At 34.0% G+C, this 23,807-nt stretch overlaps 3 protein-coding genes and 1 pseudogene across 4 annotated transcripts; all 4 read right to left on the bottom strand.

Annotated features, from left to right (window-relative positions):
• Positions 1-3,810: 3,810 nt before the first annotated feature.
• LOC107417521 (phenylacetaldehyde reductase-like) lies at positions 3,811-7,151 on the bottom strand (annotated as a pseudogene).
• Positions 7,152-7,267: 116 nt separating this feature from the next.
• LOC132800587 (phenylacetaldehyde reductase-like) lies at positions 7,268-10,442 on the bottom strand. The gene is made up of 6 exons (XM_060814650.1): positions 10,255-10,442; positions 9,366-9,535; positions 9,027-9,218; positions 8,631-8,793; positions 8,149-8,335; positions 7,268-7,681 (listed from the first exon to the last, which is right to left on the bottom strand). The coding sequence occupies exons 1-6, from the start codon at positions 10,373-10,375 to the stop codon at positions 7,537-7,539; spliced, it is 978 nt and encodes a 325-aa protein (XP_060670633.1). The 5' UTR covers positions 10,376-10,442; the 3' UTR covers positions 7,268-7,536.
• A 1,996-nt stretch (positions 10,443-12,438) lies between these two features.
• LOC132800588 (phenylacetaldehyde reductase-like) lies at positions 12,439-16,711 on the bottom strand. Its single transcript, XM_060814651.1, has 6 exons — positions 16,148-16,711; positions 15,162-15,331; positions 14,836-15,027; positions 14,285-14,447; positions 13,425-13,617; positions 12,439-12,853 (listed from the first exon to the last, which is right to left on the bottom strand). The coding sequence occupies exons 1-6, from the start codon at positions 16,266-16,268 to the stop codon at positions 12,715-12,717; spliced, it is 978 nt and encodes a 325-aa protein (XP_060670634.1). The 5' UTR covers positions 16,269-16,711; the 3' UTR covers positions 12,439-12,714.
• A 2,865-nt stretch (positions 16,712-19,576) lies between these two features.
• On the bottom strand, positions 19,577-23,363 carry LOC132799229 (phenylacetaldehyde reductase-like). 2 transcript variants are annotated; one of them, XM_060814649.1, is made up of 7 exons: positions 23,067-23,213; positions 22,369-22,631; positions 22,093-22,262; positions 21,769-21,960; positions 21,351-21,513; positions 20,457-20,649; positions 19,577-19,883 (listed from the first exon to the last, which is right to left on the bottom strand). In XM_060814649.1, exons 2-7 carry the CDS (start codon positions 22,448-22,450, stop codon positions 19,739-19,741), a joined length of 945 nt encoding a protein of 314 aa, XP_060670632.1. In that variant the 5' UTR covers positions 22,451-22,631; positions 23,067-23,213; the 3' UTR covers positions 19,577-19,738. The 2 variants fall into 2 exon arrangements, with proteins under 2 accessions (XP_060670632.1, XP_060670631.1); XM_060814648.1 differs by lacking the exon at positions 22,369-22,631 and having other exon boundaries at positions 23,067-23,363.
• Positions 23,364-23,807: the final 444 nt, after the last annotated feature.

The raw sequence follows: 23,807 nt of genomic DNA, 5'->3' as shown, positions 1-23,807 counted from the left end.
CCTCCACAATGAAATGTGCATTAGTATTCTGAGAATTACAATTTTCTTTTTCTCCTCAATGAAGTGTGCATTAGTATTCTGAGAGTCCTCATTTCTTATTCAGGAGTGAATTATAATGGCAGGCACATAGAGATGAGGTTCCTGCAGGTTTTTGAGAATGTTTAGCTCTTATGCCTGGGAGTACTGTTCTGTGCTCCAATTTCTGCAATAAAACATTGAAAATCTGGTTAAATTCTATAAATATGGTGGACTCCTCCAAAGAACAAAGGTTGATAATTGACTTACGTACCTAAATAAATTAACTTGTTGAGAACATTCTCCTAGAAAACCAACTTTTGGCAATTCCTAACGCCTAACTTTTGAAGAGGTGAGATGCTGAATATCAGGAGACAAGTACATCAGTTTGGGACAGTGATAAATCAAAAAGATGTTGAGAGAAGCAAGGCTCTTTTGCAATGTTTGCTCTTTAGCAATATCAAGAAACCTCAAACTTGAGAGAGGAGAGAAAGATGAAGGTGAGGATGAAGATTTCTGTCAACTCATCAGCAATGTTTGCTTCGAAGACTTTAAGCTAGAATGTTCCAGCTTAAGACTTTTTTTCAGATAAGGGTAAAGCGGCATGGAAGTCAATCTGGGGCAATATCGGATACTTGATTTAGAAAGACTAAGAAATGAAGGCAAACAACTACCATCTTCTTCACCATTCACTACTTCACCATGATTCTTTCACTATCCCTTTTCGTTGGGCAAGCCATCAAGCTTGAGGCTTTGTAAGGTTGCTAGCAGTGGTGTAGGTGACACTAGGTCATCGGTTACACTGTACCAAATATACTGCAGACAAGGCAATGCAACCAACTCCAATTGTTTGAGACAAGGGAGTGTTTTCAGTGGCAATAAATTTTGGCATTTACATCCTTCTAAGCTGAACTCGACAAGTCTGGTGAGTGATGGAAGCCAACTTGGAAGTTTAACACCAAGGTAGGAAATCAAAGACAATTCTTCCAGATTTTATGTTGGTTGCAGGCTTTCCAATGTAATTTCATAATCAATAGGCTCCATTGCAGCAACATCAAATTCATATAGACAAATTAACTCTCAACAACGAAGATGTGGTTTTTCCTTCAATTTTGCGTCCTTAAAGTCTAAACTGGCATCTTTTTCACATCTCAAATTTTTTATAGTCGACTCCCCTCTCAAGTTGTTCGGTTCCATTAGTTTTTTAAGCCCACCTGCCTCACCATTATGCTTAGAGGTAGGACCAATGTCCCTGTCTGGTATGAATTCGTTTAATGTCTGAAGGTTAGTTAACTATCCCAGTCCGCACGCATATGAGTCAAATGGGTAGATTTATTCTCAAGATGCCAGAGATTGACCAGCTTCTTGAAGTCTTTTGGGAATTGTTTGATTCCAGTTCAATAAGATAGCTTCAATGTTCACAAATTCTGCAGGTTGGTGATAGAATTGGGCAGTGTCTTGATTTAAAATATTATAGGAAAGACCAAGATACCTTAAGTGTTTCAATTTACCAATTGAATTTGGCACTATCTCAACCTCAAATTTGTGAAGACCTAATGTTTGCAAGAACATAAAACTTGAAACAGTTCTGTCAAAGCTTAAACTTATCTGGCTTTCATGGTTCATGAAGAAAAAGAATTTTCCAAATCTTGTTCTCTTGGGACAGAAAGGTTGGAACTAGTCTTGATGGATCTAATGAAATGCAAAAGACAAGTATTGGGTTCTTTTGCCTATATTTTATTTAACGGAATGCAACGTAGCACTCTGTTCCTGCTATTTGTATTGCAAGATCATGCATTTTGCATGTTATTATATCACCTAACTCATTTTCTTCAACTTCTTGAAAGACTCATCTCCAAAATAAATCCTTGACATACTTGTAACCCATTTCCTCTAAGGATTGAGTAAGAGCTGAGGACTTAATAAATCCTTGTGCCATCCAAAGTTTTATTTAGTTTTCAACATCAATAACATGATCTTTTGGAAATAATCTACACTAGGCATAACAATATTTCAAATGTGATGGAAGGCTATCGTAGCTAAGTGTGGGTAGAATATCATTTTCAATTAGAGGTAGATTTAAAATTCCATTTTAAGGAATGAGGACCACTCTGTTTTTGAATTTTCAGAATACAACATTCTTCCATTTGTTCTAATGGCAAGGAGAATTGCTCCACACTTTTCCATAATTTCCATTGCAATTTTCAAAGTTTTTGTCATATGGCTCTTGTCTACGCTTAAAAGCCACTTTTTAAAATAAGGACCATGATCTGTCTTTATCTAAAGTCCCCAAAATATATGGTTTCATTGTGCTGGTAATCTCTCCAACTACTTTACTACAAGTTGTTATATTCTACTCCCCTGTGCATCATTTGACAGTAAGTTTTTCAAGTTTATCCATAGTTCTTGATTCTCATTCCACACATCATCTAGTACAAGAAAATATTTCTTTCCTTTAATCTCTTTTCAAAGTTCTTTCTGCAATTGATCCATCTTGATATTTCCTAAAGTTTTATAACTTGCAGATTTAATGATTCTCTCAACAAGTGACTCACATTTAATCATCAGAGACACACGCCGACGTCTTCAAATCAAAATTCTTTTTTGAACCTTCTCATCATTAAACACAAGTTGAGCTAGTATGGTTTTTCCTAAACCTCCACAACCCACTGCTGCCAAAACCAACACATTCTCTTCAACATTGGGATCTAACAAAAGTTCTAGGATAGCCATTTTATCGTCTTCCTTCCCAATAACTTCTTCTTGAGGTATAAAACAGTGAGTCTGGTCCCTAGCTCTAGACACAACTTTAGCATCCGCACGATGGACCTCTAAATGGAAATGCCTATCAGCTGCAATAGCAGCTAGTTTCTCCTTGATATCTTTTATTTGGAGAGCCATGTTGCAATGACACACAAGTTGGTTCGAGGATGAGAAGAAAGTGCAAACCTGCTCGATCATAGTATCTCCATTCATCACTTGTCACTACAGGCCTTCAGTAGGGACATCATCCATTAAGTCATCAGCCTCGTAAATTGCATCTTCAAGCCTCTTGAGCCAGCTTCTGACTTGATTGGCTATGAGCTGCTTCTCCTCAGCATCAAGAAGTACATCTTTGATTGTTGAAATGGTTTCCTCAAGTCGTGAAAGCTCATTGTTGGCTTGTTTGGAGTGTGGAAAGCAAAGTGTTTAGAGGTTTGCAAGGTGAAAAGATGAGTTGCAAAGCAGTGGAGATGAAACTCTTACTCTTTCATTATAATACATTAATAAATCTGCGGTTTCTTTTTCTTTTTCTTTTTCAATAAAGTGAACTAATACAAGAAGACAACAACAATAGTACAGAGGAGAAGACTCAGGTCTAAAGAAAAAGTAATCCATGCAAAGATATGTGCTGTTGCCCAGTTTGACATATACTGACCACCTAAAAAATGATTAATTGAATGGTGATTAACAGGATATGTGCTGTTATTCAATCTTTGTTGATAGATATTTTAGAAACTGTTAAATATTTGAATGGATTCAAACTTCTATAAGCTTCAAATCAATAACCAAACGCCAAAAAAGTACATGACCCACCCTCTGAAACTCCGATTTTATTGACATCCCAAAGCACTTTATCTACTCTTTTGTAAATGCTCTATAGAATAGAGTTGCAGTTGCTTTTATTAGATGATTTGATACCGCTTAGAATGGTCCATAATAATGCATACATATATGAGAGGAAAAAGCTAGATGATTATTGATTAGAGAAAAAAGAGAAAAAATAAATAAAAAGCTAGATAATATTATTATGACCTAATCACTTGTATTTGATGCGAATAATGTTACCGAAAGTAACATTCATAAGCAGCATATAAATCTAACATTGCCTTGCCAGCAAAAATAGTACTTGTATGATACATAGGAGATTTGATGCTTATTTTATTGGTATATCAATCCTCATTTCATATAGTTAACTAACCACAGAAGACCGGGATAATTAACAAGATTTGTTCTGTTTTGTTATTGTTATCCATCATGTCCTGTTCAAAGACACCATTCTAAACATTAACAAAACTCTTCTCCTTTAAGCTTTCAACAGTGTCCTTTAAGACTCACTTCCAAAGGAATGAAATTCACACCCAAACTTTTTGCTTTCTCCTTGGATACTTGGTAGATTGGCAAGAGGGGCTTGTCATCTTCACACCTGAAAGTACTGCAAAGACAGAAATTTTTGTCCTTGAGAGTTTTATCACATATCATAAAATTTCATTATAAGGGAAAAAAAAATGGATATCTTGATCTAATATGAAAGGAAAGAAATCTAACATTCACTGTAGTTAAGGATGAATCATTTGAGCAATAAACAAACAAAAACCATATGGACTGATTGGAAATTTCATTAAAAAAAAGAAAAAGAAAAAAAAGACATTTTGATCTAACATGAGACGTATGAAATCTAATATTCATTGCGATGAAGCATGGAATCATTTGAGCAACAAACAGTTAAAAACCTTATAGACTGCTTGATGATGGAATAAAGCATGGAAAGCATTGAAACTCTTTTTGTGTGTAGTTGGAGTCTTAGCGTATAAAAGTTAAAAAACAAACACAGCCAAGTAGAAACAAATTGTCTTAGCGGTATTTATACAATGTGAAGTAAACGTTTAGAAGCTCCTATTATGTAAAAAGCCCAATGCTTAACATGAATTGACATGGACTAATAAGGAATATAGATCAAGCTCGATTACTTTTTAAAAATGCAGCATAGAAGCATGCCTTTATGATACTTGCAAATGTAAACTTACTTCTTGGGAAGGTCCAAGGAAGGGTAGAGTTCTTTTAAGATCTTTAAAGCCACAATAAAGTGTGCAACGCGTCCAACTAAACAATATCTTCCACTGGCTGAAGGAACTTCAAATGCTTGAATGTGTGCATAAGCAACATCTCTAACATCAACAAATCTATGAACTACACTGGGGAAGGTTTGAGCTCCTGCATCCAAAAGAATGGAAAGTTAGATTCTAGTAGTCAAAAGCTTTGAATTGGAAATATCTGGTTATTTTTTCTATTATATATTTATACTTTTATGAAGTAACGCTACATGAGTTGACATACTGTATGTCTAGAGTTTCAGGCACCCTACAAAGGTCAGAGTATCCGTGTATAGCAGCTGTATCAAGAAAAGGGATTCTAGCTTTGCATCAAATGCCGCCTTACTCATGTAAGTAAAAGGATTAGTTGCAAGATGGTACTAGCTATAAGCTTCAGAATAGGCTCTACAGACAAATTAACAGGTGGCTGTAAGAGAGGACCAATCACAATTCCTGGATGCAGTGTGACTAAGTCAATCCTATTTTCCTTTGCAAATTTTCAAGTAGCCTCTTCTGCTAAAGTTTTTGAAACCATATACCAAGCTGAAGTGGAAAAAATAAATAAATAAGACGGTGAACATACAGGAAAACTGATGCATAAGTTACTTTACTTTTCTCTTATCATATCCTAGCAATTGGTAAAAAGAATTAGATTAGATACATTAATACAATGATACAAGATTTATATTCTAATTCTGTTTTTACTAAAATGATCGTTGAAATATAATACAAAGGCTATAAATTTCTCATAAGTTGTGTCTACAAAGAAGTTTAAGTAAGATATTCCTTCAGGTAAATTAATACGAAACCTGGAAAGAGGTTATAAAAAACTAAACATGTAAGCACTTACCTTCAGCTGCTTACAGTATACAGGATCTGAAAACCATGTCTGATCGATTACTACATCAGGGCTCAGAGGTTTTCCATTGAACAAAACTGAAACCATGGAAGAGGTTACAACCACTCTTTTTACCGAAGGGACTTCTACACATGATCTGAGAACGTTTAATGTTCCCTTCACCGCCGGGTCAATTAGCTAGCTCTGCCTGAAAATCAACAAAATAATGCATAAACCTACAAGTACTGGGTGAACGAAAACCCTGAAAAAAATGCAAGGCACTGCAGTCTAGTTGAAGACTGGAATTATCCATGTTTTCAAATTAATATTACTAACCTGTGGATCATTAAGTGCAACGATTACAGGCATCCTGCATGGAAAACGCCTTCACAGCCATCAACTAAAGCATCAAAAGCTCCTTCGTCAAACAGATTAGCTTTAAACAAATGTAGTCTTTCCCTAGCTCCATCAAGCGAAAGCAAGTGTTCTGTCTTCTTTGGATCATCTAAGAGCGTCACATGCATATACAGAATTCCATAAGCAAATAAACACGAACAATTTCTTTCCAATGTGCTTTCTTTCTGTTTCAACAAACAGAACCTACAACCTCACTCAAGCCCATTAAATTGGGATGATTTTTTTTTCCTCTCTCTCTCTTCCTCATACCCCAAACAAGGATTTAACTACAAAACCACAAGACCAGCATTTTCCTGAAACTCAACAGCCACAACACATACATACAAAACTTTGCTCTTCAGATTCTATATTCTGGGATTTATCTTTTTTTTTTCACTAACAGTAAACAATAATCATAACCCAGAATTTGGAATTGAAAACCATTTAGAAAACTATTTTAATATAAATCTGAACAAACCAAGAGAGAAAGAGTAAAGAACACCAACTAGGGTCTCGAACAGAAGCTTTGACAGTGTATCCACGTTCTAGTAAGAGCTTCACCACCCATGAAGCTATGTAACCGGAAGCTCCTGTTACACACACCACCTTTTGCTCTCCTCTCATGATTCTCTCTCTCTGCTCTAATCTGTACTGGGCCCTTTTATCAAAATGTGTCCCAAATATCTTCCCTAGATGTTGTTATAATGGGAAAGAAAAAGTTAACGATTATGCAGTTTATGTTATACTGACGATAAATTTTTAGAATATTGAAAAGTACTACGTACGACGCACATGGCCATTGACTAAACCACGTCCTCAAAAAAATAAAATAAAATAAAATTGCTTCACAGTCCACTTTCTAAATTATTAGTACAAATTTTAACTCTTTATTTTTTTTTTAATTTTTATTTTATATATATATATATATTATTTTTTTCTTTTTAAAGAAAAATTCCTATCCTTCTTGCACTCATTGAATTCCCATTCTTGTTGCACTCATTGAAAACATTATCAATGAATTGTATTTTATTTATTTATTTCAGTAGGGAAAACTCCACGTGACAAAAATGGGACAAAACGGTCCCATCTGCAAATGTCCATAATAATGCATGCATATACGAGAGGAAAAAGGATGGATGATTATTGATTAGCAAAAAAATAAAAATAAAAATAAAAAAGTCAGATATATCATTATGACCTACATCCTTATGAAACACGTTTCTAAAAGTAACATTCATAAGTAGCACATAAGCCTAGCATTGCCTTGCAAACAAAAATATTGTTTGTATGATATGTAGGAGATTTGATGCTTAATTTATTTATATAGTAATCATTATTTCATATTGTTAAGTAATTACAAAAGCATGAGATGACAAACAAGATATGTTCTGTTTTGGTATTGTTATCCATCATATCTTGCTCAAAGACACCAATCTAAACATTAACGAAACCCTTCTCCTTTAAGCTCTCAACAGTGTCCTTAAGACTCACTTCCAAAGGAATGAAATTTACACCCAAACTTTTTGCTTTCTCCTTGGACACTTGGTAGATTGGCAAGAGGGGCTTGTCGTCTTCACACCTGAATATAATGGAAAAACAGAATTTTTGGTCCTTAATAGTCTATTACATATCAGCAAATTTCATTATATGAGCAAAAAAATTGACACTTTGATCTCATATTAGAGGTTAGAAATCTAATATTCATTGTGATGAAGCATGAAATCATTTGAGCAACAAACAGTTGAAAACCATATAGACTGTTTGGTGATCGAAGAACATGATATAGCATGGAAAGCATTGAAACTGTGGTTCTTGTGTGTGCTTGAAGCCATGGCATAGAAAATTTAAAAACATGCACAATCAACCATGTTAGAGACATTTACCATGCAAACTAAATGTTTAGAAGCTACTATAATGTAAAAAGGGAACCCCCAATACTTAACATGACTTGACGTTAACTAATAAGGAATATAGATCAAGCTTGATTACTTTTGCAAAATGCAGCATACAAGCATGCCTTTATAATACGTGCAAATGTAAACTTACTTCTCAGGAAGGTTCAAGGAAGGGTAGAGTTCTTTTAAAATCTTCACGGCCTCAATAAAGTGTGCAACACGTCCAACCAAACAATATCTTCCATTGGCAGAAGGAACTTCAAATGCTTGAATATGTGCATAAGCAACATCTCTTACATCAACAAATCTATGAACTACATCGGGGAAGGTTTGAGCTCCTGCACCCAAAAAAATGAAAAAAAAAAGAGCAGAAATGGAAAATTAGGTTCTAGTAGTTGATAGTATTGAATAAGAAGTCTGGTAGTTATTTTTTTCATTATATATTTATAATTTTATGAAGTAGCAGGAAATCAAGGCACATGAGTTGACATTGATGTCAACATCTAAAGCTTCAGGCACTCTTGAAAGGTCAACGTATCCATGTACATTAGCTGCACCAAGAAAACTGGTTCTAGCTTTGCATAAAATTCTGACTCGCTCATGCAAGAAAAAGGATTATTTGCAGGATGGTACCAGTTATAAGCTTCAGAATAGGCTCAACAGAGAAGTTAATAGTTGGCTGCAAGAGAGGACCAATCACAAGCCCTGGATTTAGTGTGACTAAGTCAATCCTATTTTCCTTTGCAAATTTCCAAGCAGCCTCTTCAGCTAAAGTTTTTGAAACCATATACCAAAGCTGAAAAGCAAAAAGAATATATAACACAGTGATAATATAGGAAAACAATACAATGATACAAGATTTATATTCTATCATGTTTTTATAAAATAATCACTGAAATATAATACAAATGCTATAAATTTCTCATAACTGTTGTCTACAAAGAAGTTTATATAAGATATTCCATTAAAGTAAATTAACAAGAAATTTGGATACAGATTATAAAAAAACTCATGAACATAAGTACGCACCCTCTGCTTCACACAAAACTCAAGATCTGAAAACCATGTCTCATCAACCACCACATCAGGATTCAAGGGCTTTCCATTGAATAAAACTGAAGCCATGGAAGATGTTACAACCACGCTCTTTACAGATGGGACTTTTGCACATGATTTGAGAACATTTAGTGTTCCCTTCACTGCAGGGTCAATCAGTTCTGCCTGAAAATCAACCAGATAATGCATAAATTTACAAGTGCTGGGCAAACGAATACCCAAAAATAATAAATAAATAAATAATGCTAAGGCCCTGATGTCTATGTTTTCAAATTTCATGATGGAATTGATAGTAGAGCTAATATTATTAACCTGTGGATCGTTGACCGAAAAGAATACAGGGGATGCCATATGGAAAATGCCTTCACAGCCATCAACTAAAGCATCAAAAGCTCCTTCGTCCAATAAATTAGCTTCAAACAAATGTAGTCTTTCCTTAGCTCCATCAAGCGAAAGCAAGTGTTCTGTCTTCTTGGGATCATCTATGAGCGTCACATGCATATACAGAATTAGAAGTTCCACTCAGATTCCATATGCAAATAAACATGAACAATTTTTTTTTCATGTGCTTTCTCTCTGTTTCAACATACAGAACATTATACCCTCTCGACAAGCTATCAAAACCTGCAACCTCACTATAATTCAAGCTTCACTTCCATCAAACCATCAAATTGGGATAAATTTCTAATACTATTAAGAAAACATTCAAAAGGAGACAACCCTAAAACAAGGATTTAACTACAAAATCACAAGACCAACATTCCGTGAGATTCAACAACTGGAACACATACATACAAAAACATACAGAACATTATACCCTTTCGACAAGCTATCAAAACTTACAACCTCAATTCGAGCTTCACTTCCATCAAAACATCAAATTGGGATAAATTTCTAACAGTATTAATAAAACCTTCAAAAGGAGACAAACCAAAAACAAGGATTTAACTACAAAATCATGAGACCAACATTCCGTCAAATTCAACAACTAGAAGACATACATAAAAAAAAAGCTAGCTCTTCTGATTCTATATTCTGGGATTTCACCTTCTTTTTTTTCTTTTTTTTCTCCCTTTCAGTAAACAACAATCAAAACCCAGAATTCGGAATTGAAAACCATAAACAAAACTATTTAATATAAATGAGCAAGGCAATTAAAAGACAAAAAAAAAAAAAAAAAAAAGGGAGTAAAGAAACCAACTTGGGTTTCGAACAGAAGCTTTGACAGTGTATCCACGTTGCAACAAGAGCTTCACCACCCACGAAGCTATGTAACCGGAAGCTCCTGTTACACACACTACCTTTTGCTCACCTTCACTCATGATTCTCTCTCTCTGCTCCGGACCTTTTATCAATGTGTCCAAAATATATTCTCTAGATGTTGATATAATGCGAAAGAAAAGTAATAATTTTATAACTAATTATAAATTCTTAGAGTAAACGATGTATTTAAAAAAACAAAAAAAAAAAGTGGTCCCACAGTTCCAGCTACTAAATTAATTATCAGCACAAATTTTAACTTTTTTCTTTTTTTATTTATCCTTTTTAAAGGAAAATTTCCATCCGTGTTGTAGTCACTGAACCAAAGCTTGTAATAAAAACATTATAATTGAATTGAAGGTTTTTTTCAGTGGGAAAACACCACGTGACAAAAAATGGGACAAAACATATGACCGTTTAGACAATTATTGGCTCCCAAGCTCAGGACCATTTGTCAAAGTTTGGTCAATATAAAAGCTAAAAGAGCAAGAAAAGCATATTCCAATGCGAAAGTACTTTCAAAGCCAGATTTATAAAACATCACCTTTATAAAATATGCTATAGAAAGATTTGATGTATTTTGGATTGTCCTAAAACTTACAAGTATGAAGTTCAACAACAATCAGATTGAAAATAATAATTGAATAATGGTGGAGGAAATTTTTACTTGTCACCATTGAATCAGAGGAAACTAAATCACAGTAAAATTCAAGCTTGGTACGTCCAAAATACATGGAAATTAGACTAACATCTAAACATAAAGGAGATATCCAATAATACTGTCTATTATATGCCATAGTATAAACTCACACACGAAACTATATATGATATTAAAGAAAGAGAATCCATATTTGAGAATTATCATAAAGTTTCTTGTAGAGAAAGCATTAAGTTTGATTGTATATGTATAAAATTCTATTCTATTGGGTTATATTAGGTGGATTATGTTGGCCGTTGATGATCAGCGGTAGTACTAGTACTTACCGATTTATTATCATTATTAGAGAATTTATTGTTGCACAAATGCAGCTGCTGATCATCCAAAACTCTTAAATATCTTTTCCAACCAGGTTCTATACCGGGGAAAAAAAAAAAAAAAAAAAGGAAGACATTGCATATGCATGCATGGAGTTATAATGCATCACCAGAAGTAGATGGTTGAGAATGATGAATGGTAGAATCTGTTGAATCCAAATCAACTTCTGAAAGTAAGCAACCTTATGCCAATCCTCCCCTGTTCCCCTTCGACATCTTCGAGATAAGATTGACCTCTAAGAAATAGTAAGCAATTGCAAAGTGGTGAGCTGATAGATTTCTTAAGGTAGGAATGTCAATTTTTCATGTTCGGAAATTTCAACTTGTTTGAGTGATTTGAGGTTGCTGAACCATTCTGGAATAGCCATCAAATTCTTATAGTCACAAAAAATAAGATCTTGTAGAGTGGTAATGTGTTGAAGCCCAACTGGTAGAGTTTCCAATTATTGAAGCTCTCAAAAATAGAGACAATGAAGGCTTTTAAGACCTTCCCGCATATATTGATCCCATTCAAGTCAACAATATCTTGTCAATTCTTAATCCATAGATGTTGAAGAGAGGTGAGATGTTGAAAGGATCAAGTAAGTGTTTTCCAACCCAAGATCTTTCAGATATGGATAAAGCCACTTGGAAGTCAATCTGGGGTAGTCCTCAATGGTTAATTCAGCAAGACAAGAAAATGAAGCTAAACAACAACTATCATCTTCTTGACCATCCAGTACTACTACTACATGAACTTTCCACCAATAAGGCAAGTCTCGAAGCCAAAGGATTTCCAAGGTTGATAGAAGTGCTGTTGGCAAAGCCAAATCATTGGTTATATTATTGTTAGAAATATACTCCAAACAAACAAGCTTGGTATACATTGTTGGATCTGCTCTTTTGTAGCTTTAGAGATAAAGTGATTTAATATTAAGCATGTACAATGATCCCTCATATTTTAAGTAAGCAGAATTTCAAGTACTTGATGCATTTGGATTTTCCCTTAAAAGTTGGAAGTTCAGTTCATTATGTTATCCAAATGGTGAAGCTAATATGAAGAAGCTTCTTAGTTTCCACTGGCATTCATGGGGCTAAAATCAAGTTCCACATGGATGAAAACATCTACGAAGTTGTTATTTCCCACAGTGATTTGCACACAACTTTTAGATAATAAGACCTCCCACTGTTAGTAACTTAAAAGCTGCTAAATGATAAAGAATATTGGACCCAATGAAATAACTTCAGATCAACAAGGATGCTAAGGAACCTGTTGAAATTACCTAACCGTTAACAAATTACAGAAAACTGGGGTATCAAAACAAGATATGGTCTGTGTGTTATTGTTTTCCAACATATCTTGATCAAAGACATCAATCTAAACACATTAAAAAAAACCCTTCTCCTTTAGGCTTTCAACAGTGTCCTTAAGACTCATTTCAAAAGGAATGAAATTCACACCCAAACTTTTTGCTTTCACCTTGGATACTTGATAGATTGGCAACAGGGGGTTGTCATCTTCACACCTGGAAGTAATAAAAAACATAATTTTTTTTTTGTGCTTCAGGGTTTATCACATATCAGCAAATTTCATTGTAAGCATCAAAATAAATATAGACTATTTTGATCTAATATGAGAGGCATGAAATCTAATAAACATTATGATGAAGCATGAAACAGTTGGAAACCATATAGACTGCTTGGTAATTGAAAACCTGATAAATCAGGGAAAGCATTAAAACTGTGTTTCTTGTGTATTTTTGTGTTCCATTATCTTAATCTACTCTAATGCTATTTATCCATTTAAAAAATTGAAAGTAATGCAAGTTCTGAATACAAATCAGGGGAAACATGGTCTGACAGTAGATTAGTATACTTGGAGCCTTAGCATAGAAATGCTAAACGTAAGCACAACCAAATAGACATACATCATCTTAGAGGCATTACCATGTAAAGTAAAAGTTTAGAATTTAAAAAGGAACCCCAATGCTTAACATGACTTGACATGAGCTAATGAGCAATATAGATCAAGCCTGATTGCTTTTGAAAAATGCAGCAGAGAAGCATGCTTTATAATATTTACGAATGTACACTTACTTTTCAGGAACGTTCAAGGAAGGGTAGAGTTCTTTTAAAATCTTGAAAGCCTCAATAAGGTGTGCAACACGTTCAACTAAACAATATCTTCCACTGGCAGAAGGAACTTCAAATGCTTGAACATGGGAATAAGCAACATCTCTAACATCAACAAATCCGTAAACTGCATTGGGGAATGTTTGAGCTCCCGTACCTTTTTAAAAGCACCAGAAATGGAAAATTAGGATCCATAGTCAATCGTTTTGAGTAGGAAGCCCTCCAGTTATTACCATTATTATATTTTTTGGGTTATTAATTGGCTATGCTCATAGTTGCACTTTGGTTCTCAATTTATTTATTCTTTTCATATTGGCATTTTAGTCCTTAAGCCTTTGATGGTGCACTTTGGTCCTTAAAACTACTTTTAGTCTTACAACACACTTACCAGAACAAGGAAAACAATGACAACAACCTCACTAGATTCCTACATTTTGCATCAAGTACATTAAACATCTCAAAAGTGCTAATAAGTAGACAAAAATAGCTGAAAGATCAAAGTGCACCAAAGATTAACGTTTAAGGACCAAAGTGCCAAATATATATATATATATATGTATATATAGTTTGGGGAAAAAAGTGCAACTATGAATATAGTCCAAGGTCTAATATAGCTAATAACTTTTTTTGTTTTAATCATACATTTATTAAGTGGTGGGAGATCAAGTTACATAGTTGACATCAATGCCAACGTCTTAAGCTTCAGGCACTCTTGAAAGGATAGAGTATCTATATATATCAGCTGTATCAAGAAAAGTGGATCTAGTTTCACATCAAAGGCTGCATCAATCATGGAATAAAAAGGATCGGTTGCAAGATGGTACCGGTTATATCCTTTAGCAAAGCCTCTACAGAGAAATTAATAGTTGGCTGTAAGAGAGGACCAATCACAGGCCCTGGATGCAGTGTGACTAAGTCAATCCTATTTTCCTTTGCAAATTTCCAAGCAGCTTCTTCAGCTAAAGTTTTTGAAACCATATACCAAAGCTGAAAAAGAAAAGTTATATTTAAAACAGTGAACATATAGGAAAACTGATGCATAAGTCACTTTACTTTTCACTTACCATATCCTAGTTTAAAACAGTGAACATATAGGAAAACTGATGCATAAGTCACTTTACTTTTCACTTACCATATCCTAGCTAAGAGATAAAAGAACTAAAAAGGAGATCTAAATACAATGATACAAGATTTATCTTCTATCCTATTTTCACTAAAATTATCATTGACTATAAATTTCTGATAAATGGTATATATATAAAAAAAAAAAAAAAAGGTTTATGTAAAATATCACAATGAAATAAATTAACAAGAAACTTGGAAAGAGATTAAAACAAAATAAAAATAAATTAGACTTAAACATGTAAGTATGCACCTTCTGCTGCTCACAATATACAACGTCTGAAAACCATGTCTCATCAACTACCACATCAGGGCTCAGAGGTCTTCCATTGACGGCAACTGAAGCCAAGGAAGATGTCAAAACCACTCTCTTTATAGAAGGGACTTTTACACATGATTTGAGAACGTTTAGTGTTCCCTTCACTGCAGGGTCAATTAGTTCTGCCTGGAAATCAACAAAATAATGCATAAATCTACTATTATTGGGTGAACCAAAATCCGAGAAAATGATGTAAAGGAACTGCAGCCTTTGTTTTCAAAATTTCATGATGGAATTGATGGTAGAGAAATATTATTAACCTGTGGATCATTGACTGAAAGGAGTACAGGGGATGCTATATGGAAAACGCCTTTACAGCCATCAACTAAAGCATCAAAAGCCCCCTCAACCATTAAATCAGCTTTAAACAAATGTAGTCTTTCCTTAGCTCCATCGAGTGAAAGCAAGTGTTCTGTCTTCGTTGGATCATCTGTGACATACGTATTCAGAAGTAGGAGTTCAATTGAGATTTCATATGCAACAAACATGAACAATTTATATCCTGGTGCTTTCTTTGTATTTCAATATACAGAACATTATACCCTTTGACAAGCTACCAAACCTACAATATCATTCAATTCTAGCCTCAATTCCATCAAATTGGGATGAATTTCTAATAGCACTAAGAAAACCTTCAAAAATAGACCCTCTTTTTTCTTTTTTCTCTCTTTTTTTTTTTTTTTTTTGGTTTTTTTGGGGGGGGGGGGGGGGGGGGGGTTGTGGTTGCACCTATGTCACCAAAACTTTGTACCGATATGCAATTTGCCCTGAACTCTATAATTGTCACTCATGTCCCCCAAACTTTTAAAAACTATGCAACTATAGCCAATAGTCATATGTATGGGGGCATAAGTGTGAATTTCTGCAAAGTTTAGGGGTGTGACAGATGCAAAGTTCTTGGGTCAAATTGAAAATTGATACAAGGATCAGAGGTGTAGATGTAAATAACCCTTGTTTGTCTGTATGGTTTTTGGGTTTTCTCTGTTTCTAACACCAAAATTAAAGATTTAACTACAAAACCACAAGACTAACATTTCCGGAAATTCAATAACCAGATCACATTCATACAACAGCTTGCTCTTCAGATTCGATATTCAGGGATTTACCTTTATATATCTCAGTAAACAACAATCAAAACCCATAATTTGGAACTCAGTGTACCATTTACATAAGTGGCCTTTGAGAAAAAAAATCTGAATAAGGCAGTTTACAAACAAATAAAAAAAGGAAGAGTGGGGAAACAGACTTGGGTCTCGAACAGAAGCTTTAACAGTGTATCCACGCTCCAATAAGAGCTTCACCACCCACGAAGCTATGTACCCAGAAGCTCCTGTTACACACACCACCTTTTGCTCTCCTTCACTCATGATTATCTTTCTCTCTCTCTCTCTCTCTCTTTCTCTCTCTGTGCTAGGTGTTGTAATTATAGGAAAGCAATGAAAGCCAGAAATGGGAAAAATGACCTACCAACCCAATGTACTAAGAAAAGTTGTACTACAGATCACCTACTAAATTTTTGGTACGAATTTTCCTTTTTCATTTCCTTTTTGTTATTTCTTTTTAGAGAAAAATACCAATCAGTATTGGAGTATCATTGAATAAAAAATCTTTAAAAACATATCAATGAATTGAAGTCTTATCAGTAGGCAATTTCCACGTGACAAAATGGCAAAAAACGTTCCTATCTTTGCTGTTACACATAGTCCTTTTCTAAATTTGTTACGTGGACTATCTGTCACTTCCAAGCTCAGGACCCTTTGCCAAAGTTTGGTCAGTGTAAATGTCAAAAAGAGCAAGAGTAATTTTATATCCAGCTTCATTGAACATCTCCCTTACAAAGTATGCTATAGAATCTCAAGTTCATGTTCCATAGGGATGAAAACTTGTAGATGATGAGGGTCTCCCACTGTTACTGACAAATTCAAAAGCAGCAAAATGATACACAATATTGGACCCAAATGAAATAATTTGAGAGCAACAAGGATGACAGGGAACAGGTTCAAATTACCTAAGTGTTAACAAATTAGGGAAAATTGGGGTAACAAAACAAGATATGTTCTGTTTGTTGTTGCTTTCCATCATATCTTGTTCAAATCCAATAATATATAACACTAACAAAACCATTCGCCTTTAGGCTTTCAACGGTGTCCTTAAGACTCACTTCCCTAGGAGCGAAATTCATACCCAAACTTTTTGCTTTCTCCCTGGATACTTCTGTAGATTGGTATGAAGGGCTTGTCATCTTGACACCTGAAAGTAATGAAAAATGATTTTTTTTTTTTTTTTTTTTTTTTTTTTTTTAGGGGGTACTCCAGAGTTTATCACATATCAGCATATTTTGTTGGAAGTGCTAAAATAGATAGGCAATTTTGATCTCATATGGGAGGAAAGAAATCAAATATAAATCATGATGAAGCATGAAATCATTTGGCAACAAACAATTGGAAACCATCTTGATTGCTTGGTGATTGAAAAACCTGATAAAGCATGAAAGAATTGAAACTGAGTTTCCGTGTGTATTTTTGTGTCTCATTATCTTTCAATCTTTTAATGCTATTTTATCCCTTTTATACATGGAAAGTTATGCAAAGTTCTGAATAAACACCGGAGGCCACACGGTTAGACAGTAGACTAGTCTACCTGGAGCCTCAGCATCGACAAAAACACAATTGATGGAATGTTTGAGCTCTTGCACCCAAAAGAACAAGAACATAGCAGAAATGGAAAATTAGGTTCCAGCAGCCAATGGTCTACAGTAGGAAGTCTGCTACATTATTTGCAGAAATGGAATTGATGGTAGAGCTAATATTATTAACCTGTATCATTGACTGAATGGACTACAGAGGATGCCATGTGGAAGATGCCTTCATAGCCATCAATTAAAGCCCCAAAAGCTCATTCGTCCAATAAATCAGCTTTAAACAAATGTAGTATTTCCTAAGCTCCAAACAGCAAAAGCAAGTGTTCTGTCTTATGTGGATCATCTGTGAGCTTGACATTCATATACAGAATTAGAAGTTTCACTCAGATTCCATATGCAAATAAACCACAACAATTTATTTCCATGTGCTTTCTTACTGTTTCAACGTACTGAACATTATATCATTTTGACAAGCTATCAAAAGCAAAAACCTAACTCAATTCAAGCCTCACTTCCATCAAACCATCAAATTGGGACGAATTTCTAATGGCATTAAGAAAACCTTCAAAAGGAGATAAACCCAGAACAAGGATTTAACTACAAAATCACAAGACCAACATTTCGTGAAATTCAACAAGCAGAACACATACATGCAAAATCTGGCTCTCCAGATTCTATAACCTAGATTTTATCTTTTTTTCTTTCAGTAAACAAAAATCAAAAGATTAAAAGCCATATACAAAACCATTTAATATAAATCTGAACAAGGCAATTAAAAGAGGAAGGGGAAGAGTAGAAATCCAACTTAGTTCTCGAACAGAAGATTTGACAGTGTATCCACATTGTTATAAGAGCTTCACCACCCATGAAGCTTATGCAACCTGAAGCTCCTGCTGCACACACCAACTTTTGCACTCTCTCTCTCTCTCTCTCTCTCTCTCTCTCTCTGCGCTTTGATCTGCTCTTGACCCTTTTATCGAAGTGTGTCCAAAATATCTTCTCCAGATGTTGTTATAATGGAAAAGAAAAGTAATGATTATGTAATTGATTATAAATTTTTAGAATATATGATGTACTAAAAAATAGAGTTGTCCCACGCTTCTTCTACCAATTAATTATTAGTACAAATTTAAACTTTTATTTTTATTTTTGTTAAATGTTCTTATTAAATCGAAATTCCCATCCGTGTTGCAATACTTGAAAAAACATTATCAATGAATTGAAGTTTTTTTCAGCAGGAAAACTCTACGTGACAAAATGGGATAACATAAAACGTTCCTATTTGACCGTATACACTAGTCGTTTCTTGACAACTTGCTACATGGAACATTATTCATTCACTCCCAAGCTGAGGACCATTTGTCAAAGTTTGGTCACTTTAAATGCTAAAAAGAGCAAGAAAAGCTTGCATATTCGAATGCGGAATGTAATTTCAAATATTGATGTACTTGGAATTTCATAAAAAAGGCAGGAAGGCTCAACGACAATCAGATTGAAAATGACAATTCAAGACTGGTGGAGGAAAATTTTACTTGATATGAATTCAAACTTGGTACCTCCAAGATATATGGAAATTAGACAAATATCTATCTTCTTCTTTTCCACTCTTTTTAATTTGTTTATAATTTTATTTTTGGTTTTGGAAGATATTCAAAACTTCTAATGAATGGGGAAGAGAATCTAATGACCTTTGTATTCGACGCTGCTGTTTGTTAATTATAATCCAAAAATAAACCCTAAAAAGATATCCAATAATAATACTATGTAAATGCTATGGTATAAACTTGCATACTAAAGCTCTTATTGGCATTGCTCCTAAGAAGCCAAAGGTAGCTTTTAAATCTTAAAAGTTGTTTCTGGGAATTTTTGAATAGTTACTAGAAGTGCTTTAGATTTCCAGGAGAACTTTTAACGAAAGCCAATAAAAAATGGCTTCTTTACAAATCATTACAAGCAGAAATAAAAGCAAAAACTATGTCAAAGAAAGCTTTAAATTATTTATGATGTTAAAGAAAGAGAAACCACACTCAAAAATCATCAAAAGGTTCCACTGAAGAGGCTAGTGAATATGCGCAATAATATTTTAATAAGTTGATTTACAATAATTTTTGTATTCATTGAGTGCAGCAAACCAAAAGAAAAAAGAATGTTCTGATTTTTATTGTTTTCCAACATATCTTGTTCAATGACATCAATCTAAACATTAACAAAACCCTTCTCCTTTAAGCTTTCAACAGTGTCCTTAAGACTCACTTCCAAAGGAATGAAATTCACACCCAAACTTTTTGCTTTCTCTTTGGATACTTGGTAGATTGGCGATAGGGGTTTATCATCTTCACATCTGAAAGTAGTGAGAAATATAACTTTTTTTTTTTCTTGCTTCAGATCACATATCAGCAATTTTCATTGTTAGCACCAAAATAAATAGACTATTTTCATCTAACATGAGAGGAATGAAATCTAATAAACATTATGATGCATGAAACAGTTGGAAGCCATCTAGATGGCTTGGTGATTGTAAAACCCGATAAATCAGGGAAAGCATTGAAACTGTGTTTCTTTGTGTGTATTTTTGTTACCATTTTCTCTATTCTAATGCAATTTATCCATTTGATACATGGAAAGTAATTCAAGTTCCGAATACAAAGCAGGGTAAACACAGTTTGACAGTATAATAGTATAGTTGGAGCCTTAGCATAGAAAAGTTAAACATATGCACAACGAAATAGACAAACATCATCTTAGAGGCATTTAACATATAAGGTAAAAGTTTAATGGCTCCCATATGTAAAAAGGAACCCCAATGCTTAACATGACCTGACATGAACTAATAAGCAGTATAAATCAAGCCTTATTGCCTTTGAAAAATGCAGCAGAGAAGCATGCTTTATAATATTTGCAAATGTAAACTTACTTTTCGGGAAGATTCAAGGAAGGGTAGAGTTCTTTTAAAATCTTCAAAGCCTCAATAAGATGTGCAACACGTTCAACTAAACAATATCTTCCATTGGCAGAAGGAACTTCAAATGCTTGAACATGTGAATAAGCAACATCTCTAACATCAACAAATCCATAAACTGTATTGGGGAATGTTTGACGTCCTTCACCTAAAAGACCAAAAAATTAAAACGGAAAAGAAAAAACCAGCGAAAATGGAAAATTAGGTTCTATACTCAATAGTTTTGGGAAGAAACCTGGTTGTTGTTGTTATTATTATTATTATTTTTGGGTTATTAATTGGCAATGCTCATAACTGCACTTTGGTTCTTAAACTCTTTTCTTTTTTTATTTTAGTTTTTGTTAAGCATTTTAGTTCTTAAACTTTTTATGGTGCACTTTGGCTTTCGATACTATTTTTAGCATACAATACACTTACTAGGACAAGAAAAACCAATCACATTACAATATTAGACAATCTCACAAGATATCTACAAGTTGCATTAAATACATTAAACAACTCAAAATTGCAAAAAAAGTAAACAAAAATAGTTGAAAGACCAAAGTGCACCAAAAATTGAAGTTTAAGGAACAAAGCGCCAAAAAAAAAAAAAAAAAGAAAAAAAAACAGTTGATGAAAAAAAGTGCAACTATGGATATTGTTTAAGGACTAATAAAGCTAGTCGGAAATTAAGGCATTTGAGTTGACAACAATGTCAACACCTAAAATTTCAGACAATCTTGAAAGGTCAAAATACCTATATATATATATATATATATTAGCATCAGCTGTACCAAGAAAAGTTGTTCTAGCTTGGCGTAAAATTCTGCCCCGCTCATGCAAGAAAAATTATTAGTTGCAAGATGGTACCAGTTATAAGCTTCAGAATGGGCTCTACAGAGAGGTTCATAGTTGGCTGCAAGAGAGGACCAATCACAAGCCCTGGATGTAGTGTGACTAAGTCAATCCTATTTTCGTTTGCAAATTTCCAGGCAGCCTCTTCAGCTAAAGTTTTTGAAACTATATACCAAAGCTGAAAAAGAAAAAGAGTATATAACACAGTGAACATATAGGAAAAAAGATGCAAAAGAAACTTTACTTTTCACTTACCATATCCTAGCTTATAGCAAAAAGAACTAAAAAAGATTTATAATTTTTTTCCTATTTTTACTAAAAAACATCATTAACTATAAATTTCTAATAAATGGTATCTAAAAATATATTTATTATGTAAGATATCCCAGTGAAAGAGATTATAATAAAAACACTTTAACATGTAAGTATGCACCTTCTGCTGCTCACAGTATGCAACATCTGAAAACCATGTCTCATCAACTACCACATCAGGAGTAAGAGGTTTTCCATTGGCGGCAACTGAAGCAAAGGAAGATGTTACAACCACTCTCTTTATAGAAGCGACTTTCAGACATGATTTGAGAACGTTTAGTGTTCCCTTCACTGCAGGGTCAATTAGTTCTGCCTGATAATCAACAAAATAATGCATAAATCTACTATTACTAGGTGAACGAAAATCCAAAAAAATATGTAAGGCATTGCAGTCTTTGTTTTCAAATTTCATGATGGAATTGATCTTAGAGCTAATATTGCTGACCTGTGGATCATTGACTGAAAGGAGTATAGGGGATGCTGTATGGAAAACACCTTCACAGCCATCAACTAAAGCATCAAAAGCTCCTTCATCCAATAAATTAGCTTTAAACAAATGCAGTCTTTCCTTAGCTCCATCGAGCGAAAGCAAGTGTTCTGTCTTCTTTGGATCATCTGTGACATATATACTCAGGATTTCACTTGGAATTCCATATGCAACAAACATGAATAATTTATTTCCACGTGCTTTCTTTCAATTTCAACATACAGAACATATTACCCTTTAACCAGCTGCCAAAACCTACAAACTCTCTCAGATCTAGCCTCAGTTCCATCAAATTGGGATGAATTTCTAACACCATTAAGAAAACTTCAAAAGGAGACCTTTCTTTTGGAGGAGGGGGTTGCACCTATGTCCCCTAAACTTTGCACTGATTTTCAATTTGCCCCTGAGCTTTGTAAATGTCACCTATGTCCTTTAAACTATTAAGAACATTGCAACTATAGCCTGTAGTCATATGTATCGAGCATAAGTCTTCATGTCTGCAAAGTTTAGAGGGCATATGTGAAAAATGCAAAATTCATGGGGCAAGTTGAAAATTTATTCAAAGATTAAAAGCCATAGATGTAAACAAACCATTGTTTGTTTGTTTGTTTGTTTCTTGTTTTTGTTTTTTTGGTTTTTCTTTCTTTTTTTTTTTCCTTCTCTGTTTCTGACACCCAAATTAAAGATTTAATTGCAAAACCACAAGATCAACATTTGCTGAAATTCAATAACCAGAAAACATACAACAACTTATTCTTCAGATTATATATTTCTGGGATTTACCTTTTTTCTAATTCAGTAATCAGCAATCAAAACCCATAATTTAGAACTCAAGGAACCATTTAAAAAAGTGGCTTTTGAGAATTAAAATCTGAAAAAGGCAATTGTTAAAAAAAAAAAAGAAAAAAAAATGGAAGAGTAGGAAAACAAACTTGGTTCTCGAACAGAAGCTTTGACAGTGTATCCACGTTCCAGTAAGAGCTTCACTACCCATGAAGCTATGTAACCGGAAGCTCCTGTTACACACACCACCTTTTGCTCTCCACTCATGATTCTTCTCTCTCTCTCTCTCTCTCTCTCTCTCGGTGCTAGATGTTGTTATTATAGGAAAGCAAAAAAAGCCAAAAATGGAAAAATGAATTTTTACCAAACCCATGTACTAAAAAAAGTTGTACTACACATCCACCTACTAAATTTTTGGTAACAAATTTCCTTCTTGTTATTTCTTTTTAACGAAAAATTCCAATCAGTTCTGGAAAATCATTAAATAAAAACTCTGTAAAAACATGTCAATGAGTTGAAGTCTTTTCAGTAGGAAATCTGCACGTGAAAAACTGACAAAAAAACGTTCCTATCTTTGCCGTTACACTTTAGCCCTATCCTAAATTTGTTACGTGGGCTTTCTCTGACTTACAAGCTCAGGACCATTTGCCAAAATTTGGTCAATGTTGTTGCAATTAATGCTGCCTATTTATAAAGAGAAATTAAAAATAAATAAATACTTTTCTAGAACTACTTAAGTGGCAAGTAAGACATGGAGATTGATGAAGATATTTTGTGTAAGTGTTTAACTTGATTTCCTAGAATATTAATATGTGTAAGTGTTTAACTTTGATTTGACTTCTTAGAACATTCATGTGTATAAATATTTAAGTTTAACTTGATTTTCTACA

This window comes from Ziziphus jujuba, chromosome 2, assembly GCF_031755915.1.
Source record: "Ziziphus jujuba cultivar Dongzao chromosome 2, ASM3175591v1".
NCBI classification, from domain to species: domain Eukaryota; kingdom Viridiplantae; phylum Streptophyta; class Magnoliopsida; order Rosales; family Rhamnaceae; genus Ziziphus; species Ziziphus jujuba.
The sequence above is the reverse complement of the archived record's forward strand: the minus strand, read 5'-3'. Positions and strand labels throughout refer to the sequence as shown.

Bases quoted from the DNA above. Each gene is read 5' to 3' on its own strand.
- LOC132800587 (XM_060814650.1), bottom strand. From the start codon at position 10,375: ATGAGTGAAGGTGAGCAAAAGGTAGTGTGTGTAACAGGAGCTTCCGGT. The intron at 8,336-8,630 runs GTACCATCCTGC...TTTTGGGTGCAG, and splicing joins TATTCTGAAGCTTATAACTG to GAGCTCAAACCTTCCCCGAT. The intron at 7,682-8,148 runs GTAAGTTTACAT...CATTATATTCAG, and splicing joins TCCTTGAACCTTCCTGAGAA to GTGTGAAGACGACAAGCCCC.
- LOC132800588 (XM_060814651.1), bottom strand. From the start codon at position 16,268: ATGAGTGAAGGAGAGCAAAAGGTGGTGTGTGTAACAGGAGCTTCTGGG. The intron at 15,028-15,161 runs GTTAATAATATT...GTTGATTTCCAG, and splicing joins TTTCAGTCAATGATCCACAG to GCAGAACTAATTGACCCTGC. The intron at 12,854-13,424 runs GTAAGTGTACAT...TATTACTTCCAG, and splicing joins TCCTTGAACGTTCCTGAAAA to GTGTGAAGATGACAACCCCC.
- LOC132799229 (XM_060814648.1), bottom strand. From the start codon at position 23,184: ATGAGTGGAGAGCAAAAGGTGGTGTGTGTAACAGGAGCTTCCGGTTAC. The intron at 22,263-23,066 runs GTTTGTTTTCCT...TATATGTCACAG, and splicing joins AGCTTCTGTTCGAGAACCAA to ATGATCCAAAGAAGACAGAA. The intron at 21,514-21,768 runs GTGCATACTTAC...TTTCTTTTTCAG, and splicing joins CATACTGTGAGCAGCAGAAG to CTTTGGTATATAGTTTCAAA.